The sequence below is a fragment of the Anopheles stephensi genome, chromosome 2 (assembly GCF_013141755.1).
Source record: "Anopheles stephensi strain Indian chromosome 2, UCI_ANSTEP_V1.0, whole genome shotgun sequence".
In the NCBI taxonomy this organism is placed as follows: Eukaryota; Metazoa; Arthropoda; class Insecta; order Diptera; family Culicidae; genus Anopheles; species Anopheles stephensi.
Window position 1 is genome coordinate 81,861,535 of NC_050202.1, and position 21,996 is coordinate 81,883,530.

Sequence of the window (21,996 nt, forward strand, 5' to 3'; positions counted from 1 at the left end):
CGTCGATTTTCGGGATCTTTTGAAGGTTAGCCTTTTCCCGGGGAACGAAGAAAGCGGTCGTGGAATTTGTCACGTAACTCCCGGCATACCGAGCTGTATGCGACACACGGGGACGTCTTGTAACATAATCATAGTCGCCGGAATGCTATGATGGCCACCGAGAAGAAAGTGGACACGCAGCCTGTTAACACCCTATTCCCTCGGCTCGGCTCCCTGGGTGTGGTTATTTTTACTACGTTTAACAAACGATAAGAACCCATCATTTTGTGCATACAAACGATAGTGCCGGGAATCGATCGGTACCCCGTCGATCTCTCCGCACCGCGATGATGTGTGGTGCTGGAGGCTGTGGTTAAAATTGATTAACAACGTGTGTTTTATCTCCCGCGTCTACCATGTTTTGACATCTGGAAGAATGGGAGAAGAGGAAGAAGAAGGACGGGAGGAAGCTTGTTTGCATATGGGGTAAACTGCAGTGCTCTGCATCCTCACCCGGGTGCAGCTGCATGCAATCGCACGATGCGATAAGCAGAGATGCTAATAAACTCTAACTAAACAACAACAGTCACAGCCGTTGTTCTTCTTCGTACTGTCTGTTTGGCGGGGACAGGATCACCTTCAGCCGAGCGAAGGTGCTACACATTACCCCCTTTTTTTTTGCTGTCTTCTTCTTCGCCATCAACAGCATCTGAAGGTGGTGCGGTAAACACCCCTACAACAGAAGAGGATGCTTATTTGCACACGCAACCGGAGGTCACACCTCCTTCTCGGACAGGGAAAAGATACAAGATAAGTGAGATACCGTGAGACCTAGCTATCATTTAAGACCACGAACCGCATCCAATATCGTATGACGCCGTACTTTTGCTTCGTTGAAGCACCGGTTCTAACCGGCCTTCCCTATTGCTTACGGGCGAAGTCCAATACCGAGTAGCTAGTTGGTAGTAACTAACCGGAATAGTATTTCTGATTTCTGTGTTTGCTTACCACCAGCTGTTCCTGGACGGAGGAAAAGGTGAAGAATGATAAGCTCGTGAAGCTCGTTTTGCTTTGGGAAGTAAAATTCTTGGGAGCTAGGTTGTAAATACGGAAGCACCAGCCCAGCTCTCCCTCCATCTGTAAATGTCAGGAAGTATTTCTTCTAAGATTGTTGGTGCAGCAGCAGGGACACAGATTCCAACACTTCACGTGACCTAGTCTCTCTCTCTCTCGGTCTATGATTAATCTATTGTTGAGGCTGCTCCTGCAATGATGATGAGGAAGGATACGGCTCTGTAGAACGCCCTGGCACGTTTCTGATCTTTATTGTAGCCTGATAAGCCTTTTATTTCGGCACGTGTGTACCTCGCGGGGAGCTAGAGCGATTGATCACGTTTTCTAAGCAAACTGTCCCGGACCATTTGTGTACCTGTGCCTGTGCCGGTCTAATCTTGCTGTCGAATCAATCGATTGTGTGGTATCAAGCGCGAGATGTACCTTTGGATGGTGAAGGGAACGTACCGCCGAGGCACGAATGCCTCACAGCCTCATTAGTCCTTTTAATCTTTAGAGCGAAGACGTGGCATCATTGTTGTACGTACCGAGCTAATAGCCTGTGGCTTGTGTGAGGTGCGTGCACTACCTCTATCTCTTCTGTGCGAACGCACGGGAGGAGGATGCTGGGCGTGTTTGCCCGTAGCCAAACATACACACCACGGGGACACATGATGACGCACTTCCCGCTTGCTGTTGATTACTTCTGATCAAGCCCGCACGCCGCTTCTGGGCGACAAGATTTCTGATGATCGGGAATGTTCCACTTGTCAGAATTTATCGTCTGTATGTTTACTGCAACACATCTCAAGTTGATTTAGCGGGTTAGATGTAGATGGCTTAACTCTTATCATAGTGACTCATGCGAGCAGGACTTTATGTCTGGTTAGTACACTTCTCAGAAACTTCTCATACTGGCCACGATTAGCCCTAAAATACTGCAGTTAAACTACGTCTAGGGACTATGTGAAACTGGTCACGTTTACCATCGCGCACAAGCCTAGAACCGCTCGTTCTAAACAGCTTGTTCCTACACCTCTTCGGCCCTCGCCGGCAGTTTATCAGTCATCATCCTGCTGGGAGCAAATAGGACGGCGCAGTCTGTACAGACCGGGACCGTACCTCATCAGCGAGCGAGAAGAAGACGGGTGTCACCATTCTAATCAGCAGCGATGAGAGATGAGAACCTTCCACTCCCATTCTGCCATCCTCCGTCAGGGCTGGCCTTTTGTTGTGGTGTGTGCCTGGGTGATTATGAATGTGTGGGCATGTAAATAGTAGAGGGTCGCTCTCACTCGCTCTCATCTCGCACAGCTGTTCCGCGGCGGTGATCGCGCGCCGCATCATATTTTACCCCGAGCATCATGGTGTCCGGCACGCAAACGGTAGTCAGCCTCTGAAGCGAGTGTACCTCGCCTGAAGATCGCGCAACAAGTCGAATTCATTCATAAGTACTCTGCTGTGAAATCTGCACGGAACTGTGCGGAAAAAGGCTGTGTGGAACTGTAGCGCAAAAAAAAAGCTGGCAGTATTATCGCGCTAGAACATTCTGGTGTGGAGCATCATACGCACAGGACACACCAAATCGTCAAACGTGATAAGGATCCCAACGTGAAGAGAGCGCAGTTTTGTTTTTTTGTTTTTTGTCGTGAGGACAGGCCCCAAACGTCAGCAGAATAATCTAGAATAATGGGTCTAAAGTTCCTGCTGTTCAATAATCAACAGAGTCCAAATCTACATGGAGGTGTTAGAAAAGTAATTATCTTTCAACTGTCATTCCCCCCCGTTTTCACTAAATCGCTCCGTTGTTTGTTTTAGAAAGGATCGCTCCGAAGGATAAAAAAAACGTGTAGCGGGTCACGGCCATTGTTGTGCCTATTGTCCCAATTCGAAACGATTTCCTTGGTTGGGGAGAACTGCCCCAACTGTGACATGTGAGGTTTCCTTTCTAGTCTATCCGACAGAAGTATGGAACTGCTGCTAGAGCGAGTCATGTGAGTTCTGAGGCCGGTGTCACATAGCAGTTGGTGGTTCTGTCTTTCCGCACCGCAGATGTGTGTCCTATCTGTTGTACGCAAACCCCTTTCGAAACAGGGACCCTCGACGCCACATCTGGTTGACCGTAGGTCAGTGCAAAACCAGCGCTCTGCAAGATTGTTTTACAAGGCGTGATTATCTGTTCACGCCACCTTCGGACGCACCATCGTTAATTTGCTGCACGCAAAGATGCAGAACGGCAAACAAACCCTGGGATGGAAAACTTTCCATACACACACACCCGTAGCTTGGGGCTGTGCGTTGTTCCACATCTGGAGCACTCAGCCCGGGGTGTTATGCGTGTTTACCCAACCAGCTGATCGGTTGATAGGCGCTGATAACGGGCGAGCGGTCAGCATCAGTTCGCACCATACACGAGAACACGTTCCTGTGGAGGATGTTACGCACTGGATGGTCCATTTGTTCTACCGACCCCCGCCCCCCCAATTGGCTATCGAGCGCACTCCGTTGCATCGACCTTTTCCTTGATGGGGGGTACTAGCCTCCATCCGTTGGCGGACATTGTAATGCAATTTTATGAAGCTGCCATGAGATGCTAAATGGGTGTTTGATTGGCGTTAGTAACAGCCGGGCTGTTGAAGATAAGCTTAAGTTATATGGACCGGCCATCACACTCTAATGGGGGGGGGGGGGGGGGGGGGGGGGGAAAGGGAGCTGCTAAATCATATGACCCAGCACCTACAATGTATCGTTTCGTCTTGTCGTTCACAGATCATGGAGGGTTCGGGCGACGGTTCGCCGCAATCGTCGATGTGCATGGTGAAGGCGGCCGAGCTTTTTCCCAAACCGATCCTCGAGAAGGAGGAAGATAAGCTCACCGTACGATTCACTGAGCGTAAGTATAGGGAGGAGGGCATTCCCTTTGATCGAAGGGCATGTCTTCTAACCGCCGTACTCTTGCTGTATCTTTGCAGTTGCCGGCGAATCCGTGCGGTACCTGGGTCAGACTGATGATGGCATCCTGGCACTATCCAACTATCGGCTGTTCCTGCAGAAAAATAGCACCGGCGCCGAAGTGTCGGTACCGCTCGGCCTGATCGAATCGACGCAAGTGCGTGACCTGTTCCATCTCATAGTGAACTGCAAAGACGCTAGTACTGTGCGGTAAATATCTCTGGCAAAGGTTTGATGTGGAACTCCTCGTTTTCACTGATGCACCGCTTCCTTTCATTTTTTCAAACAGCTGTTCATTTGCGACGTCGGAGCAGTGCGGTGAATGGCACCGCCGGATCACCCTCTCGATCGGTGTGCCGGAAACGCTCGAGGCACTGTTCGCCTTCCCGTTCCATGCGTGGGCCTCGGAATCGCCCACGCTCAACCAGGACAACGAATGGGCCGGCCGTTTGCAGCGCGTCGGTTCGTTCGATGACGAGTTTCGGCGCGAAGCGGAACGGTTACAGTTCGATCTGCAGGGTGCCTGGCGCATCAGTCAGGCGAACGCGGAATTTAAGCTGTGTGCATCGTACCCACGGCTGCTGCTCGTGCCCGCCTGCATCTCCGACGACACGCTGCAGAATGTGGCCAGCTTTCGAAGCTCGCGGCGCATACCGGCGGTCGTGTGGCGCCACCAGCGCACCGGAGCCGTTATCGCACGCTGCAGCCAGCCCGAGGTGGGTTGGCTTGGGTGGCGTAACTCGAAGGATGAACAGCTGCTGAAAGCGCTGTCCGATGCCTGCTCGTTCGACCGTGGCACGCAGGATCGGTCCAGCGATGGTACGAGACGAACGCGAACACAGACGGACAGCTCGGAAGCGTCGAGCGAGGGTAGTCCACCGCGCAGTCCGGAGGGAAGCCACGAGGAGGTGGAAATGGACGAGCCGAAGAAGATTCTGATCGTGGATGCGCGGTCGTACACGTCCGCGGTAACGAACCGGGCGCGTGGCGGTGGATGCGAGTGTGCCGAGTACTACCCGAGCGCGGAGATCCAGTTCATGAGCTTGGGCAACATCCACGTGATAAGGAAAAGTTTCCACGCGTTACGGCAGCTCTGTGCCTCCCAGGCGGACATTCCAAAGTAAGGGTTTGCGGTGTAAGTTATTCGAATAAGTAGAAACATACTCAATGGGGGGCATTCCTTTATCTCGCTTCAGTTGGCTCGGATTGCTGGAACGGACGCTTTGGTTGCAGCATCTGTCCGGTTTGCTGGCGGCCTCGATGGTCGTATGCCATGCGATCGAACGCAACGGCCGGCCAGTGCTGGTACACTGTTCCGATGGTTGGGATCGTACGCCCCAGATCGTTGCCACGGCACAGCTCTGTCTCGATCCGTACTACCGCACGATCGAAGGGTTTCGCGTGCTGGTCGAGCGGGAGTGGTTGAGCTTCGGTCACAAGTTTGCCGACCGTTGCGGGCATGGGCCCGGTTCGGACGAAACCAACGAACGGTGTCCGGTGTTTCTGCAGTGGCTCGACTGCGTGCATCAGATTCATCGTCAGTTTCCTTGCAGCTTTGAGTTCGACATGGGCTACCTGGTAAGTTGTGGCTTCCTCCAAGCGATCGTCTCTAGCCTTTACCCTAACGCACTTGCTCCCGTTCCACCCTCGCGCAGATCAAATTAGCACAACATTCGCATTCGTGCCTGTTTGGAACGTTCCTGTGCAACACGGTCAAGGAGCGGCAGGAAAATAGCGTCCCCGATCGGACGTTCTCCGTGTGGCCTTTCCTATCCGGTCCGATCTACAAGAACCATCTGTACGTGCCGAACCGCGAGCGTGTCCTGTGGCCGGCACACAACGTGCGCGATCTGCGCCTCTGGACGGAAGTGTACCTGGGCAGCTGGGGCGGCCACAACCAGCAGTCGGCCTCCGAAGTGGCCGATTATCCAACGGCAAGCGTACCGCCGTCCGGCGGCGGATCGGACGTCGTGTCGGCTGTGGTCGGTGTGCGAAGCATCGGGGCCGGTGTTGACACCGCCGGCCCAACAGGAGGAGCACCGTCGGTCGTGAACGTTGTTGTCGATGGAATGGCATCGACGGCATCGGTGGCAAGCAGCTGCAGCCCGGAGCAGAACGGTTCGATGACGAAAACGCGCTCGTACAGTGATATCAAAGAAGCAACCTCAGGCGGTGTTATGACGCGTCGCTCAAGCGATCCAAGCATGACACTAGACTCAAGGTAAGTCTGCCGGAAGGGTGCTTAAGGGCGAGTCCGTGGAATGCTTCATGTTTTCTTTCCCCGTCCTAGCATTATTAACCGCGTTGGTGGACCTGCCCCGACGCTAAACCTCTCGCAGGAAGAAAGCTCGATCGATTCAAACCTCTCGTCCGACCGTGAGACTTCACCCGATCTTCGCCCCATCGACGATCGCCTGCTGCATCGTGGAGTGACGGCCAGTTCCTTCATACAGCATGCCACCGAAAAGCTGCAAAGCCTCACGCAGGAGCTAAACCAATCGGACGAAGAGCTAGAGCAAGCGATCAAGAACCAGCGCAATCTAGCGATCACTAGCAGCAGTGCGGCAGCAGCACCGGCCGAACCCATCCTTTCTTCCTCAGCCTCTTCTAGTCTCTACGCAAACGGTAGTAGCATCGGTGGAATCGATAGTCTAGCAGCAGCGGCTGCGGCCACGCTCATACCAACCGCAACCACAAACGTTCGCCCCTCCTTTACGACGACCAGTATCAGCGGTAGCAGCACCGGCGCGATGCAGCCGCAAACAGTCGACGAGAGGAGCATCTATCGCTACCGTTTCCAACCGATCGTGCCGGAATTGCCAACGACGAATGATGCGTCACGATGCTCGCCCAAGATATCGTGCGAGTCAAGCAACAGTCCCACGACCCGTCAGCTGGTCATGTGGCCGAACAACGCGATCGATGAAAATACGTCCCGTATCATCAAGATCGAATCGTACCAGTCGACAGCCGGCGGTAACAAGGATGTACTGGACGGAGGTGGCGGCGGCGGCGGTGGTGGACTCGATCGAGCCATGAATCGTGCCGTCATCGGGCGGCCCATCATGGCCAACGACGATATGATGATGGAGAGCGTCGACCTAACCGTCGGTGGATCGGACGATAGCAGCTTCGTTGGTGGTAAATACGATAAACTGTTCAAACTGATCAAGCACTTTCTGCGGCGGCACATATGAGCATAGCCGGGTTCGGTTCGATGCGTCGAGATGACAAGGGTCAGAGAAAGGTGAACACTTTGGTTCGCTTACGGTTGTCGGCCCCTGCGAGCGATTCCGCCAGGATATTCCGGGACACACACGGGTCTTTGTCTCGGAATATGCCTGCACGATTGAGCCCGGGTGACAAGTAAAGCGGGGCTTTTTCGGTGGAATTGTCGCTCGCCTTTTGCTGCTCTCTTGTGTGAATGTGTTCGTGACAGAACGCAATGGATAGGGGTGTGCAGCTCAGGTTCAGCAGAGGGTACAGAATGATGTAAATAACAGCTTTAGGGGTTCGCTACTGCCTGCCTCCGGGGAAAGGCTCTGTGCTCTGTGTATATAGTCCGATAAGCAAAATATACAAACACCATATAGACTGGCTTTTGTAAATGCGATATTAGCAAATAATACTAATATAGGAGCCTTCCGATAGCGGAAGGACCGACATAGGACTATCTCGGACGCTTAAGCACGTATCATGTGTTATCCTTTGAATTTGAATGGGGTCATCAGCTTCTCCAGAGTCTTTGTAGAACTTATAACTATCTTTTCTATTGCTCATTGATTAATTTTCGAATCGAATATCATGTTGTTGACTAAACCCAGTTGGCTACCAGCCAACTGCCGTAGATCGTAACTCGTGTTTTGTTGTCGCCAGAGTGTGAATCTTTCCGGTACGGAAATTTATACAAATAAACAAAAATACCAAACCACAACTGCGACAGAGACACACACACAGCAGCCACAATCTCTCCAATGTATACACCGGAATCCACCGTAGACCATAGGGCATAGGGAAGTATTACGTGTTTGACCGGTGGCGGTACTTTTTGCGTTCCGTATTTTACTACTATTTCTACTGATAACGCACATAAACGAGCTTTAAAAATAGGAAATTGAAGACCAAGAGTTTGGATGATAAGGTTTGCTCTTCTGCTTTATTTTGCACGTATGGAAGATTATGAAAAAAAAAACAGAAGGCCTCATAATTTGCATGATTTTTTCAAATTGTGTAATTATGCTGTCTGTTCTGTGCGCGATCGTAGCAAAAAAGAAGACGTTTAAATGTACAATCCTGATTAATTATCGCCCTCGGTTTTTTTTTTGCTTTCGGGGAAGAATATATTTCTTACATTTTTAGAGAATTATTGATTTTATATCAATATAGCGATTTTTTCCTTTATGAGGATTTATATAAATCAAGATTTTCATGTTTAGAAACCGTTTTCAAATGGTGTATAGCTTATTTTAAGTGTCAAAGTAATCAGCTATATTATAAGCAGTCAATAAGAAGCACGACAATCGCAAGTAAAACCCCCATCTATGCTCATGTGTGTGTTCCTGTGCCGTGGAATTTATTCTTTTATGGTTTTATTATACTCTAAAGCAACTAATGCATTGAAACACTTGCTCTCCCTTTTTACTAGATAAACTACTCTCCACTTCGCCTAATCGGTTAGAATCACCGGCTGGCCTGAATGACCGATCGCTCAGTCCCAACCTGTGGCATGGATCGATAGAAACCAGCACGGACACGCTGGTGCCGGTCGATCAGTATCCACTCTCCACGCCAGCAGGCCCCTGTAACGTGACCGAGGACGGTGAGAAGGTGCGACACGGACACGACCGGCGGAAGACATCGCTGCTCGAACAGGAACAGCACTGCAGCAGCAGCAGCAGCAGCAACGGTGTCGGCGGTAGTATTAGTTTAGCAGTAGAAACCAACAGTGATAGCAGTCGGCAGAGACTTGTAAACGGTAAAGGATCGGAAGCGACAGCGGCGCCAAACGACAGTTCGGACGGGGCCGAGGTCACGGGCGATAGCTGCACTACCACAACTGCTGCGACTGGTGATAGTAATGGATGTGATTTTACTAGTGATAGTCATGATTACGATAGGGTAAGCAATCGTGCGTGTTGCGGTACGTTGAGTAATTCATTATCAAGGTTTTGCTTTTTTCTTTATTTGATTGCAGAAATTATCAAATCAATCAACGCTGGCACTATTGGCCGGCGATTCGCTACCAAAAGATCGACCTGACTACCGCCACCATCAGCATCCGCCAGAACCGACCTTGGAAAGCGATCGTGGTGGAGGAGGAGGACGGTCGGCACAGAGCAACCTTTTTAACAGCAGCAGTAGCAACGTTAACTACAATAAACTCAAAGCGAACGGAACGCCGAGCGTACCGATTGTACCGGTGTCCGCTGGTCAGGCCACCACCACCAACAACAGTAACTTGCTCACCTCGATGATGCTTATGGACGAAAGCATTATCATTCAGCCACAGTTCCAGCAGCTAGAGATTAATGGCAAACAGCCGGCGGCTGGTGAAGGTGCTGTGGCGGCTGCTGCAGCAATGCCACAGAAGGAGCGACGAAGAAGAAACTCGTCCAACTCGAAACATGACCTCATGAGTCCTTGTAAACCAACCAACGGAAGGTAGGAAAGGGGAAGCTTTTTTTTAAAGGGAAATTGTAAGGAATTACCGTGACGCTGATGGGTACTGCTTAACATTTCCAGTATATCCCCAAGTGCCACACACTCCCGGTTTTCGACACCGGGCGCCCGGTCACTGCCACTGACACCACCGAGCGTACCGTACGCGGCGGACAGGCCACCGGTAGCGACGTTCTCATGCCCGGACGGGCTAGCACACGCACTGTCGGAACAAAATTTGCGTCTCCAGCAGATTGTCTACGAGCATCGGGTAAGCGGCGCATCACTAGCTACTTCTGGACCGTCTTTTAACTCTCCACTCTTCTGCATTTCATTGTAGCTCCGCGAGGAAGCACTGCAGCGTGAGCTGTACGCCACCCGGTTAGCACTGTTGAAGAAAACCTGCCAGCACTGTTGTAGCAGCAGCGCCCAGCCACAGTACGGCAATGAGGATCCGGTGAGTAGTGGTCGTATGGCTTGCATCAAATCAAATCCCCCCGCCTGTCTACGACGATTTGCTCCGGCGGGGATCGATTTCGCTCCAAAAGGCAGGGAAGAACATTATTACCTGGACAGGGAATCTCCTGTCGCTCTCTGGCCTTACTGTTGCGTGATTTGCTTCACACTTTAGGATTTTGGAAGAAGCTGCGTGCCGTGCCGATGGGGAGAGAGCATGATGCTTATGTTTTCTGTTGCAATTGCCGATCGAAATTGAGCAGCTGGGAAATTGATACACGCTCAGCGAATTTGCCGCTATTATAGAGGCTTGTTTTTGGCTGTTTGTTTTAGAAAAAAAAATTAAACGCTAAAGAAACACGGAATAGTAGTGGACAAGCAAACGCAAACCAGTGCTGCGGCCGTGGCTGAAATTAACGCTTGACTTATGGTTTTGTTTCCCATCTCTTTTCATGGATGTGTGTTTATTGCCACGAAAAACAAGCCACCATCACCCTGCTGCTGTTGGCTTTGCGAACGACAAAATTTGCGCTAGCATACTACTTCTGCTACTACTACTACTACTACTACTGCTACTACCACTGCCGTGTATTTGCCTTGATTAGCGGCTACTACCACTACTACTACTACTACTACTACTGCCTTGTGCTTTCTCTGCAGTGCGACCGCCTAACGAGCCTCCTCTTCGCACACACACTATCGCGGCATGAGCCTGTCTGTCTGCCTGTCGTCCTCCCTTCTGTTGTACTAGAACCGTTTCTCACAGTGACCAATCGTGTTATCCAATACCCAATACCCAATAGGTGCCGGTGAGCATTTCCATAACGAGCGTTGCCGCTTTAACCGCTACCGCCGCCTCAGCCACGACGGCAGCGGCCAGGATCGGTAGGGAGATCGATCGGAAACACCACGACGGTGCACATAGTCACGTCAGCAACAGCAGCAGCAGCAGCAGCAGCAGTAGCGAAGGTGGTGGTAGTATGAGCACTGTCACCTCCATCCGTACCATGACCGCCACCACCACCACCACCACCACCACTGCCACCGGAGATCTGTCCGTGGACGCATGGATAGGATCTTCTTCCATCTATGGACTGCTTTCGGGGCGGCACGTACACGATGAAGACGGTAAAGCGCTGTTAGTGTTTTCCGACGAGGAAGAGGAAGAAGATGATGCGTCTGGTAATGGTACTGCGGCACAGCAGGAAGAACATTGCTTGTGTGAAGCGATATTGAAACATAACCGTCGATTCGCACATAATGTGCGTGTGTGGCGTACCGTTCGTCAATTTCTCGAACGCACACGACAGAAACGCAGCGACTGTCCTTCACGACACTCGGTAAAACCTCGCGTGGAGTCTTACCCTCTAGACGATCCGCTCAGCGAGTACTACGCCGATAGTAGCGGGGCTGACGATGACGAGAGGAACAGTAGTGGCAGTAGCGACATTTTAGACGGTGGTAGTGACATTGACATTGCACCGGAAAGAAGGACTACTATACAGCAACCGAAGCTTACTGACAGCACTGACAGCATCCAGTATTGCGGAGCAGAAAAACAGTGGGTTGACGGTAGTAGTGGTGAAGGTGGTGGTGGTGGTGAGAAGGAAGAGGATGTGAATGTGGATGCTGAACTATCCTCCCAACTGGTCAGTGAGATGCGTTTTGCAAAACCTTTTGTACCGTTTTTACTGCATGCGCCGTTGTATTATGGGACTAATCTTCTTTCACACTTGTGTGCCATCACTAATATCTCCATATAAAACGAAAAAAATCGTACCACAAAATTGCCCCGTTTCGGTCGTTTCCTCTAACGCAATTAACCCAACCGTAAAAATGTCTCTCTGTCCACATTGCGCATGGGTTTTTGTGTTGTTGAAAACAGCAAAAAAGCGCGAAAAAAAGTTTCTGCCCCGAGTGAGGATCGAACTCACGACCTTAAGATTATGAGACTTACGCGCTACCGACTGCGCTATCGAGGCTGTGTGTGAGAGGAGGGGATAGAACGCAAACTGATTCTACAGAACGTGCATATCTGTCGATGAACGCCAGACGATTGGAATGAACCTTTTTTTCATTACCGATGAACCTCGGATGCCTGTGTTCGCGTGATGTATGTGATGTGTTCGCCTCTTTTACTAATATACATTTTGTACTTTGTCTTTCGGGGGAGGTTTTTGTATGCTTCTAACATTATTTTTTCTAACCACAATTTTTATTTATTCCCTTTCCATTCCAGATGGTGGATTCAATGAACGAAAATGCATCCAACTGTTCGTGGGAAGCGGTCGACGATCGGAGCGCACCGTCGTCCGGTGCCAACTCGTCCCAGCAGATGCAGTACAGCAGTAGCGGTGTTGGTGGTAGCACCAGCGTGCTCTGGGTTCCCGATCACGCCGTGACACGGTGCACCACCTGCCAGACCGAATTTTGGCTCGGACGTCGCAAACATCACTGTCGCTCGTGCGGGCAAATCTTCTGTGCGGACTGTTCCGAGTTTACGGCCCATCTGCCGGAGGAGCGCCTATATCAACCGGTTCGGCTGTGTGGTCCATGCTACCAGCGGATCTCCTCCATGACGGTTCCTGCTACCATCACCAATTCCCTCGCCACGGCCGGAGGCACACTACCTTCCTCCAGTGTGGCCAATAGCCTAACCGCATCGACGACGGTAAACGGTGGCACACCGCTAAGCGAGGATGCCAACGCGTTCCTGCACCGTTCGAACGTAACGGCAGCTGCCACGATGATGATGCGCGATCGGATTACCAGCATGAGCCAGATCCAGTCGTTGCTGGCGGCCGAATGTAGCGCGGAAGCACCGAGGGCAAGCGAAAGTTGCTGCAAGCAGAACGTAACTGCGGCAACAAACTAAACTTCGATCTGACCTGTGTCGCGGAATGTGTGGGTGAGTGGGTGTGTGCTTTTAGGAGCCGGAAGTTGCACGCGTACTCGTGAAGAATAAGCAGGAGACCACATTTTAGGAAACAAAACTGACGAGTGCCAACACACCATCACATTGATTGTTAACTTTTTATTGTCTTACACACGATCCGCCGCCTCGTTTATCATAATGTTTCATTTTGTTTTTGTTTTGTTGCTGTACACAAACATTTTCACATTCATTTACACAGCGAACCGCGAGCGGACGCACGATTACTGTAACTAATAATTTATCATACTTTACTTTACACTTGTTGTTTGACTCGTTTTACGGATTCTTGATAGAAGTGGTGTTATTGATAGGGAGGGGAGGTCTGTTTTATCCTTCGCTTTAACAATGAAACTTACACTCTCTGGTAAGCGTTACTTTTTTGTTTAAACTTCGACCACGTGGCCGCCCGAGAACGCGTTTAGTGGAGGAATCGTAAGCATGTGCGCGAGAAGTTAAAAGCGGCTGAACAGTAAAATGCTGTGTGATTATTTTTGTGACCTTTCTATTTCTCAAAAAAAAAAAAAACAAAGAAGTTATGTTATAGTAGTGTGGCGATCAAAAAAGAAAAGCCTATGAAATAATCAAACGGAGGGTGGTATACATACATAAGTTTTGCGGTGTAATTGTTGTGGGGAGCAATGTGGAAGCAAAACGGGGGAATGGTACGGTAAAAACTATGTTATTTCTTATGTAAAGTATGCAAAATTTGCTACCAGAGCATGCGGTGAAACAACTCTGTGCAAAAACACATCACACTAGTAAAGACATTGTTAAAAGGAAGAGAACAAATGCCTCCCGGAAAGCCAAGAAAAAAACCTTCTACGATATAGACAAGATCAGTAAAATAAGCAATTGCAACAGAACATCACAACATTTCGATAAGTGTTTATCAAAACGCTACATATAACTATATCCCTCACAACACAAGGCGAAGGAAGTAAAACACAAAACAGAGAAAAAAAAACGAAAATAAAAAGAAACTTCGTTTTCGGGAGAGCAAAAGCAGAACAATACACACAAATAACATTAAGAGTAGAGAAGAGAGAAAAGAAAACACATTTAAGAAAGATTATATATATATACGTGTATATGAAACACAAGCATAGCTAACAAAACAAAGGGTAGATTGTAAAGGCACATGATTGCAAAGAGAGGTAGCAAACGAACTGCAAAAGAGAACAAAACCCAAACAGGAGAATGGATTTAGGATTTTAATGCAAACAAAACAAACAATGCAACACTGGAGGAGATCAGCAGCGCGTGTGTTTGGAGACGCGAATCCTGTAACACACATGAGAATAAGACGAGAATACCGGAACGAGTTTAATCGAACCACAGCAACACAAAAGCAGTAGTGTAGCCGACTTAAACCTAACCTCAAAGCGAATGAATTAGAAGCGGAAGCAGCGATAACGAACGGGGGAGGTGAGAAAGGGAGACTAATCAAGAAACACAAGCAGCACCAACTGAACCCTCCCCCCTCCAAGGATGAGGCCCGAAATCACTCGAAATTACTGCGTGTGTGTGTGTGTGGTGGACACATTCATTTCAAAAAGGTTAGTTCTTATGTTTACCAACCAACATCAATGCGTATGTAATCTCGGCATTATATTAATTCAATCCGTTAGCTTTGGACAGACACACATACACACACACTAACTCATTAAACTTTGGTGTTTTTAAAAACAATGAAGGACACAAATTGTCCTCATCCTCCTTCCCACATTAAGAAGCAAAACAAAAAAAAAAAGAACGCAAAAGTATGCATGGCTCAGAGACAAAAACTATAATAGTGCAGAGCGTAAATGTAGTACCTAATAATCGTATGGCAAAACAGCAACACAAGCATTGAAATACAAACTACCAACGGATAACGGTTGTGCTTTTTCCGAAAGGATTTCTTCTACGGCAGATTAAGCAATAGATGACAAACACTTTTAATTAGAATTAGAATAATTTTTAATTTATTTTTTTTATTGTTTGTCGCTTTAAAATTGTGATAGAATGATTTGACACCCCTGATGAGAAGGAGAACATAGCACAGTGCTGTTCGAACAATTTCAGGGCGGCATCTATTCAGACTTTAGCCGAATTTTATACCGTGCCGATAGTCCTGAGGCTATGGGGTGCTGTGAGACTTTCCTTTACGGACAGGCTCGCTATTGTAAGTCCTTGGAGGCTTCAGAAAACCCTTTTGAATCTCCTGATCCGTCTGGTTCGTCCAGCATCGTTCTGATGTAAGGAGCATCGTGAGGAACAGACACGTTAATTGAGCCTAAATTTTGTTTCTTTTTTCATAAATACCCACACGAATAATAATTTCCCATCATACTTCGAACGGTGCTGCGCTCACTCAGTACAGCACTGTACCAACAACCCAAACAAAAACAGTTTTGACAGCAGCGATAACGCAACACACATGGTGGACACGCACACACCGATGCACACCAAATAAGCAGCATCTTCGCGCATCAAAATAGACAGCAACAGCAGAAAGCGAGACACTGTTGCACAGGGGCACAGACAGACGGTCGAAGCAGGCCGTGGATTTGTATTGCGGAAAAACGGAAAAACTTTGTCTTTCATCACTGTATGTGCTCCGTGTGTGTGCTTGTGTTGTGGGGAAAAGTGTATTGAAGTCATTTACTTGGCAGGTAAAACAACGACACTGGTTATGGCATTGTTATGGAAGCAAAACACACAAGGGTTTTGTTCTTTTTTTGCAGCAGCAGCACACAGACGAGAGAAGAACACCACGACGCGGTCCTCGGGGTGTCCTGGAACGCATAATGCACAGAGACGCGCTTGGGATGCAGTTTGTTGGTGCCCACGCGTATTGATGCTACACTGTTCATCCGGACGTGATTTATCGAAGCTACCTCCTCCAGCGGGACGTCTACCCACCTGTGCACACTATTATCGAGGTAGGCTTTGTTTGCTCTTGTCTTATCTGGTGTTCCGGCCGCGCTAACGTCTATTCTTCGTTTCCAGATTGCTTCCCTCTTGCACTGTGACTGGTTGCCTCTTCGCTAATCAGCCAGTCTGCTGCTACGCTTCAAGTGAGCTGCTTCAGTGAATTCTTCCCTTGTGGCCAAACGCTCGGGCTTGTGTTAGTATCTGTGCATAAGTGCGAGCAGCGTGTGTGTGTGTGCGTGTGTTATCAATCGAAATGGACAGAGGAAAGTATAACTTTGCGATCGACCGTGGCGGTACCTTTACGGATGTGCTGTGCATCACACCGGACCGTACCGTCCGCACGCTGAAGCTGCTTTCCGTCGATCCGGCCAACTATCCGGATGCACCGACGGAAGGCATACGCCGCATACTGCAGCAGGAAACGGGCCGTGCCCTGACGGCGGACGGACTGATCGATACGGGGCTGATCGGTTGGGTACGGATGGGCACAACGGTGGCCACCAACGCACTGCTCGAACGGGCCGGCGATCCGGTAGCGCTGGTGGTGAACAAGGGCTTCCGGGATCTGCTGCAGATAGGCAATCAGGCGCGACCCAACATTTTCCAGCTGGTAAGAGGCGCATTAAGAAATTGGGAAAATGGTAATTTTGCCACGGGAGAGGACATGTTTTCTTGGCCATCGTCCACCATCTCAAATCGAGCTCGGAAAGCTCCCATTTAGCCGTGGGGAATGCATCATCACCTTCTCAGCCTTCTTGACATCTCGCCAAACATGTAGATGAGCGACGGATGCTTATCGTACTGGCCGGCCGCCCGTGCCTTTAGGGTGGGCCTTTCGGCGAATGTTTATTTAGTTTTAAGCTATCTCATTCCGTATGCGGGGTTTATCGAGCAAAAGATGTCTTGCTATAAATTATCAACTTAAGACTATCCGAGAGGAGCTGGACTCGCAGCTAAAACTAGCTGCTTATTCTGTATCTCATTTCTTTCCAAGACTCATATCCATCTTCTTTCGCATGTTCTATTGCCCTCGGAGGAAAGGCACTACTCCCCAGCCATTGACTGTTGTCCTCTTCTCCACAGAACATCCAAAAACCGGCCAATCTTTACAAAGAGGTTATCGAAATCGATGCCCGCCTAGTCCCGGCCCAGGAAGGAACCTGCCAGCTGGGTGATGCGACCTCCGGCTGGAGAAAGCTAACCGGCGCTTCGCAGTCCACGTACCTCGAAATGACGCCACTGGACGAGGAAGATCTGCGGATGAAGCTGGAAGGCGTCCGCGAAACCGGCATCAACTCGCTCGCCATCGTGCTCGCCCACAGTTACGCCTGCCCGGAGCATGAGCTGCGTGTTGGACGAATCGCGCAGGAGCTCGGCTTCCAGCACGTCACCCTGTCACACCAGGCGATGCCGATGTGTCGGCTGGTGGCGCGCGGCTTTACCGCCTGTGCCGAAGCGTACCTAACGCCGCACGTCGAACGCTACCTGGATGGGTTCCGGAGCGGTTTCCGTGATCAGCTGCGCGGGGCGGACGTACTGTTCATGCAGAGCGACGGTGGCCTCACGCGGATGGAACACTTCCGCGGTGCGAGGGCAATTCTAAGCGGACCAGCGGGCGGTGTGGTAGGCTACGCGGTAACCGGAGTGCGTGACGCAGGCGAAGATCCATCGCCACCGCTGATTGGGTTCGATATGGGCGGCACTTCGACCGATGTGTCACGGTACGCCGGTACGTACGAGCACGTGATCGAAAGCACAACGGCCGGCGTGACGATACAAGCGCCCCAGCTCGACATCAACACGGTGGCCGCCGGCGGTGGTTCGCGTCTGTTCTTCCGGTCCGGCTTGTTTGTGGTGGGACCGGAATCGGCCGGTGCACATCCGGGCCCGACCTGCTACCGCAAGGGCGGTCCGCTAACCGTTACCGATGCGAACCTCATGCTTGGCCGGCTGCTGCCGGAGTACTTCCCGGCCATCTTTGGACCGAACGAAAACGAACCGCTCGATTACGAAGCGACCCGGGCCGCGTTTGAAGAGCTGCGGGCGGAGATTAACGAGCACTTGGCGGCGTCCGGTGACGAGGGCGGTCCGCGCTCGCTCGAGCAGGTCGCGATGGGCTTTGTGCGCGTCGCCAACGAGGCGATGTGCCGTCCGATACGCGCACTAACGCAGGCCCGCGGCTACGATACGGCGCGACACGTGCTGGCGTGCTTCGGTGGAGCCGGTGGCCAGCACGCGTGCAGTATCGCGAAGCAGCTCGGCATGGGGAAGGTCGTGATGCACAAGTACGCCGGCATTCTGTCCGCGTACGGGATGGCACTGGCGGATGTGGTGCACGAAACGCAGGAACCGTGCGGGCTGGAACTGTGCCCGGACAATCGAGCGGCGCTGAAGGAACGGCTGCACGTGCTTTCGGCACGCTGCGTGGAACAGCTGGAAGCGCAGGGCTTTAGCCTCGCGGACGAAGGATCGATCACGCTCGAGCCGTATCTGCATCTGCGCTACGAAGGGACGGACTGTGCGCTGATGTGTGCGCCGGACCGGGTGATCGAGAATGCCGATCACACCGTGTACGGGTTCGGGGACTTTGGCCGAACGTTCCGGGAGCGGTACCGGAGTGAGTTCGGGTTCGTGCTGGAAGGTCGTCGGATCTTGGTGGACGACGTGCGGGTGCGGGGCTGTGGCCGTGCGTCACTCTTCACCGAACCGGACATAGCGGAAGCTACCGGGCCGATCTATCCGGAGAAAACGACCGTCGCGTACTTCGAGGAGGGCGGTGGGCAGGAAGCGGCCGGCCGGCTCGTTACGCCGGTGTACGATTGTGGCAAGTTGCGGTACGGCCACCGAATCGATGGACCGGCCATACTGATCGACCGTCTCTCGACGATCGTGATCGAACCGGCGTCGCGAGCGATCGTTACACGGCGTGGCGATCTCACGATCGAGATCGGTGGAGGAACCAATCGGCCGAAGGTAGACGAGCGGTTGGATGCTGTGCAGCTGAGCATCTTCAACCATCGGTTCATGAGCATCGCGGAGCAGATGGGCCGCGTGCTGCAGCGCACGTCCATCTCGACCAACATTAAGGAACGGCTCGATTTCTCGTGCGCCTTGTTCGGCCCGGACGGGGGACTCGTTTCGAACGCACCGCACATTCCCGTCCATCTGGGCGCGATGCAGGAAACGGTCCAGTATCAGCTGAGGAGACGCGGTGGGACGCTGAAACCGGGCGATGTGCTGCTGTCGAACCATCCGCAGGCCGGCGGTTCCCATCTGCCCGATCTGACCGTCATCACGCCCGTGTTCACCGAGGACGAACCGAGTCCGGTGTTTTTTGTTGCTTCTCGCGGGCATCATGCGGACATTGGTGGCATTACGCCGGGATCGATGCCACCCCACTCGACCTCGCTCGATCAGGAAGGGGCCGCGTTCAAGTCGTTCCTGCTCGTGGACGGTGGCGTGTTCCGGGAGGAAGCCATCGTCGAACGGTTGACTCGTCCGTCCGCTGGCTCGGGTGCGCCCGGCACCCGCAATCTGTCGGACAATCTGTCCGACCTGCGGGCACAAATAGCCGCCAACCAGAAGGGCATCCAGCTCGTGTCGGAACTGATCGAGGCGTACGGGCTCGGCGTCGTGCAAGCGTACATGGGCCACATGCAACAGAACGCGGAGCTAGCCGTGCGTAACATGCTGAAGACGATCGCGAAGGAAACGCGCGAGCGCACGGGACTGACGGTGCTGGAAGCGGAACAGCACATGGACGACGGCACACCGATCCGGCTGGTGGTGCGCATCGACGAGGCGCAAGGTTCGGCTGTGTGCGATTTTACCGGCACCGGACCGGAGGTGAGCGGCAACTGTAACGCCCCACGGGCAATCACACTGTCCGCGCTGATCTACTGTCTGCGCTGCATGGTCGGACACGATGTGCCGCTGAACCAGGGCTGTCTGGCACCGATCGAGGTGATCATCCCGCCCGGTTCGATACTTGACCCGTCGGACGGGGCCGCCGTCGTCGGTGGGAACGTGCTCACGTCCCAGCGCGTGGTCGACACGGTGTTCGCCGCGTTCGGGACGTGTGCCGCCTCGCAGGGCTGCATGAACAACGTGACGATCGGTGACGACGGCTGGGGATACTATGAAACGGTCGCGGGCGGCAGCGGCGCCGGTCCGGGATGGCACGGAACGGGCGGTGTGCACACGCACATGACCAACACACGCATCACCGATCCGGAGATACTGGAGCTGCGCTATCCGATCGTGCTGCGCCGCTTCACGCTGCGGGACGATGGGAGCGGTGGCGCGGGTCGCTTCCACGGCGGGGCCGGTGTGCACCGGGAGCTGCTGTTCCGCAAACCGATGACACTGTCCGTGCTGACCGAGCGGCGCACGCTACGTCCGTACGGTGCGGCCGGTGGATCTCCCGGCAAGCCGGGCCTTAATCTGCTGATCCGTGCCGGACCGCGGCCCGGTCAGCCGGGCCACCGGGCGGTGAACATTGGTGGCAAGACGGCGGTACAGGTCGGGCCGGGCGATGTGTTCTCGATGAAAACGCCGGGCGGCGGTGGGTACGGTGAGCCGGCGGATGAGGATGGGCCCGCCGAGCTGCGGTTCGGTGTGCAGCGGCAGCAGCGGCAGGAAGCGGCCGCGGCCGCCATTGCATCGGTCAGCGCGTCGAAAGCGTTCATGGAGCGCGGCAGCGTGTATGAGTACCGGATGGCGCAGGAGTCCGTGTGATGGCACGAGTTCGGGTTCAACTTTAACTTCTATCTCGTGCTGATCGTCGTGCTGCTCGTGATCGTGATCGTGATGTTCAAATAGCCCCCCGCGGGGAGTGGCGGCGGGGAGGCAGTGGGACGCCGGCCCGGCTTTCTCCTCTCGTTCGACGGTGGCGATGGTGGCGTGTGGATGGAGCAGAACACGCGTCAGCAGTTCGAGTAGGGGTAGCGGTAGCGGTGGTGGTTGGTAGGTTGGTAGTGCGGTTTCGTAGGTCGAGCGTCTTATTACTCACACACTTCGGCGGGCGTATGCATTTTGGGGGGAAAAATGGCCATATAAAGGAGATATAAATCAATAAGAACACGATTCCGGGATAGAATTTAACTAATGTCAGGTCTCGAGAAGCTTCCTTGCTAGGGAATGTGAAGTCTCCTGGTAGGTAAGGCCCCCTGGGACACTGAATTCTCTTGGCTGATGAGGCTTGGACAAGGTGTGGTCACACAGACACCTAGGCCTCCTTGGTAGATGAGATCTTTTAGACGACTAGATCCTGGAACTCTTGATGGAGAGGTTTCGACAGATATCCCTAGTTGACCTACTCACCTCGAGCACCACCTCGTCTCTGTCCAGATCCGCTGTCTTGATTGGAGTTCGTGAGGATAACGCCACCTGGTCCACGAGATTTCTCATCAGATTTTGCTGAGTGCAATATTCTGGTGGAGGTATCTTCGCATAAAAGCCGTTAAAATCAGCCTCCTTTCGAAATGCATACGTTACGCGAAGTCTTTTTCCCTCCTCTCAATCCGTACCGGTGTGTTCTTCCAATACTATGTCAACACGTTCTTTACACGCTGGCCAAATCTTTAGCTGACCAATTAAAAACTCTAGACTGTCGTCCATTCGTTCGTTCGGACCAACGTAGCCGGTGTAGCAGACGGGCCCGGGGGCGTGTGTGCGTGTAGCTTTACTAGGTTAGAATTTAGATACATTTTTCGACACATTTAGAGCTCACCACACACACACGCATACATACCCACTTTGTGCCACAGGTACGCTCCGTCGGTGCGGTGCGGTGGTGTGCGTGCGTGCGTGGTTTTGGTGTGTCCTTTTTGCCGTTCATAGAACACCTTTTAGCCAAATTTTATACATACACACGCACAGCAGCGTCGTAGCCAATGATTGCCTTTGAGGAACGTTAGGTTAACCATCCCCCCCCTTTTAGAATGGATACAATACGAAATATATATACGCCACACTTGTATTTCTCACCAACGTAGTTGAAATAGAATTTCCGTGTGTGTGTGTGTGTGTGTTTTGACATTTAATTT

The 21,996-nt window shown here is 52.0% G+C and overlaps 2 protein-coding genes and 1 non-coding gene across 16 annotated transcripts in view; 2 read left to right on the top strand and 1 right to left on the bottom strand.

Annotated features, from left to right (window-relative positions):
- Positions 1 to 14,783, top strand: part of LOC118505613 (myotubularin-related protein 4) — a 34,030-nt gene extending 19,247 nt beyond the window's left edge. For 8 of the 14 annotated variants that reach the window (XM_036041662.1, XM_036041661.1, XM_036041663.1 and 5 more), the window contains 12 exons: positions 3,802 to 3,925; positions 4,005 to 4,194; positions 4,274 to 5,104; positions 5,181 to 5,562; positions 5,640 to 6,205; positions 6,275 to 7,125; positions 8,630 to 9,102; positions 9,179 to 9,645; positions 9,727 to 9,913; positions 9,983 to 10,099; positions 10,902 to 11,747; positions 12,338 to 12,973. In XM_036041662.1, coding sequence (XP_035897555.1) covers positions 3,805 to 3,925; positions 4,005 to 4,194; positions 4,274 to 5,104; positions 5,181 to 5,562; positions 5,640 to 6,205; positions 6,275 to 7,125; positions 8,630 to 9,102; positions 9,179 to 9,645; positions 9,727 to 9,913; positions 9,983 to 10,099; positions 10,902 to 11,747; positions 12,338 to 12,973 — 5,667 coding nt within the window. In that variant the 5' untranslated portion in view covers positions 3,802 to 3,804. Of the gene's footprint in view, positions 1 to 2,416; positions 2,788 to 3,003; positions 3,027 to 3,801; positions 3,926 to 4,004; positions 4,195 to 4,273; positions 5,105 to 5,180; positions 5,563 to 5,639; positions 6,206 to 6,274; positions 7,126 to 8,629; positions 9,103 to 9,178; positions 9,646 to 9,726; positions 9,914 to 9,982; positions 10,100 to 10,582; positions 11,748 to 12,337 lie in introns of those variants that run through there. The other 6 variants (XM_036041659.1, XM_036041669.1, XM_036041658.1 and 3 more) reach the window with 6 other exon arrangements.
- On the bottom strand, positions 12,008 to 12,080 carry Trnam-cau. Its single transcript has one exon. It is a non-coding gene; the product is annotated as a tRNA-Met (tRNA).
- A 253-nt stretch (positions 14,784 to 15,036) lies between the features above and the next one.
- LOC118505614 (5-oxoprolinase) lies at positions 15,037 to 21,978 on the top strand. Its single transcript, XM_036041674.1, has 4 exons — positions 15,037 to 15,687; positions 15,760 to 15,957; positions 16,025 to 16,559; positions 17,033 to 21,978. Exons 3-4 carry the CDS (start codon positions 16,203 to 16,205, stop codon positions 20,684 to 20,686), a joined length of 4,011 nt encoding a protein of 1,336 aa, XP_035897567.1. The 5' UTR covers positions 15,037 to 15,687; positions 15,760 to 15,957; positions 16,025 to 16,202; the 3' UTR covers positions 20,687 to 21,978.
- The last annotated feature ends 18 nt before the right edge of the window (positions 21,979 to 21,996 follow it).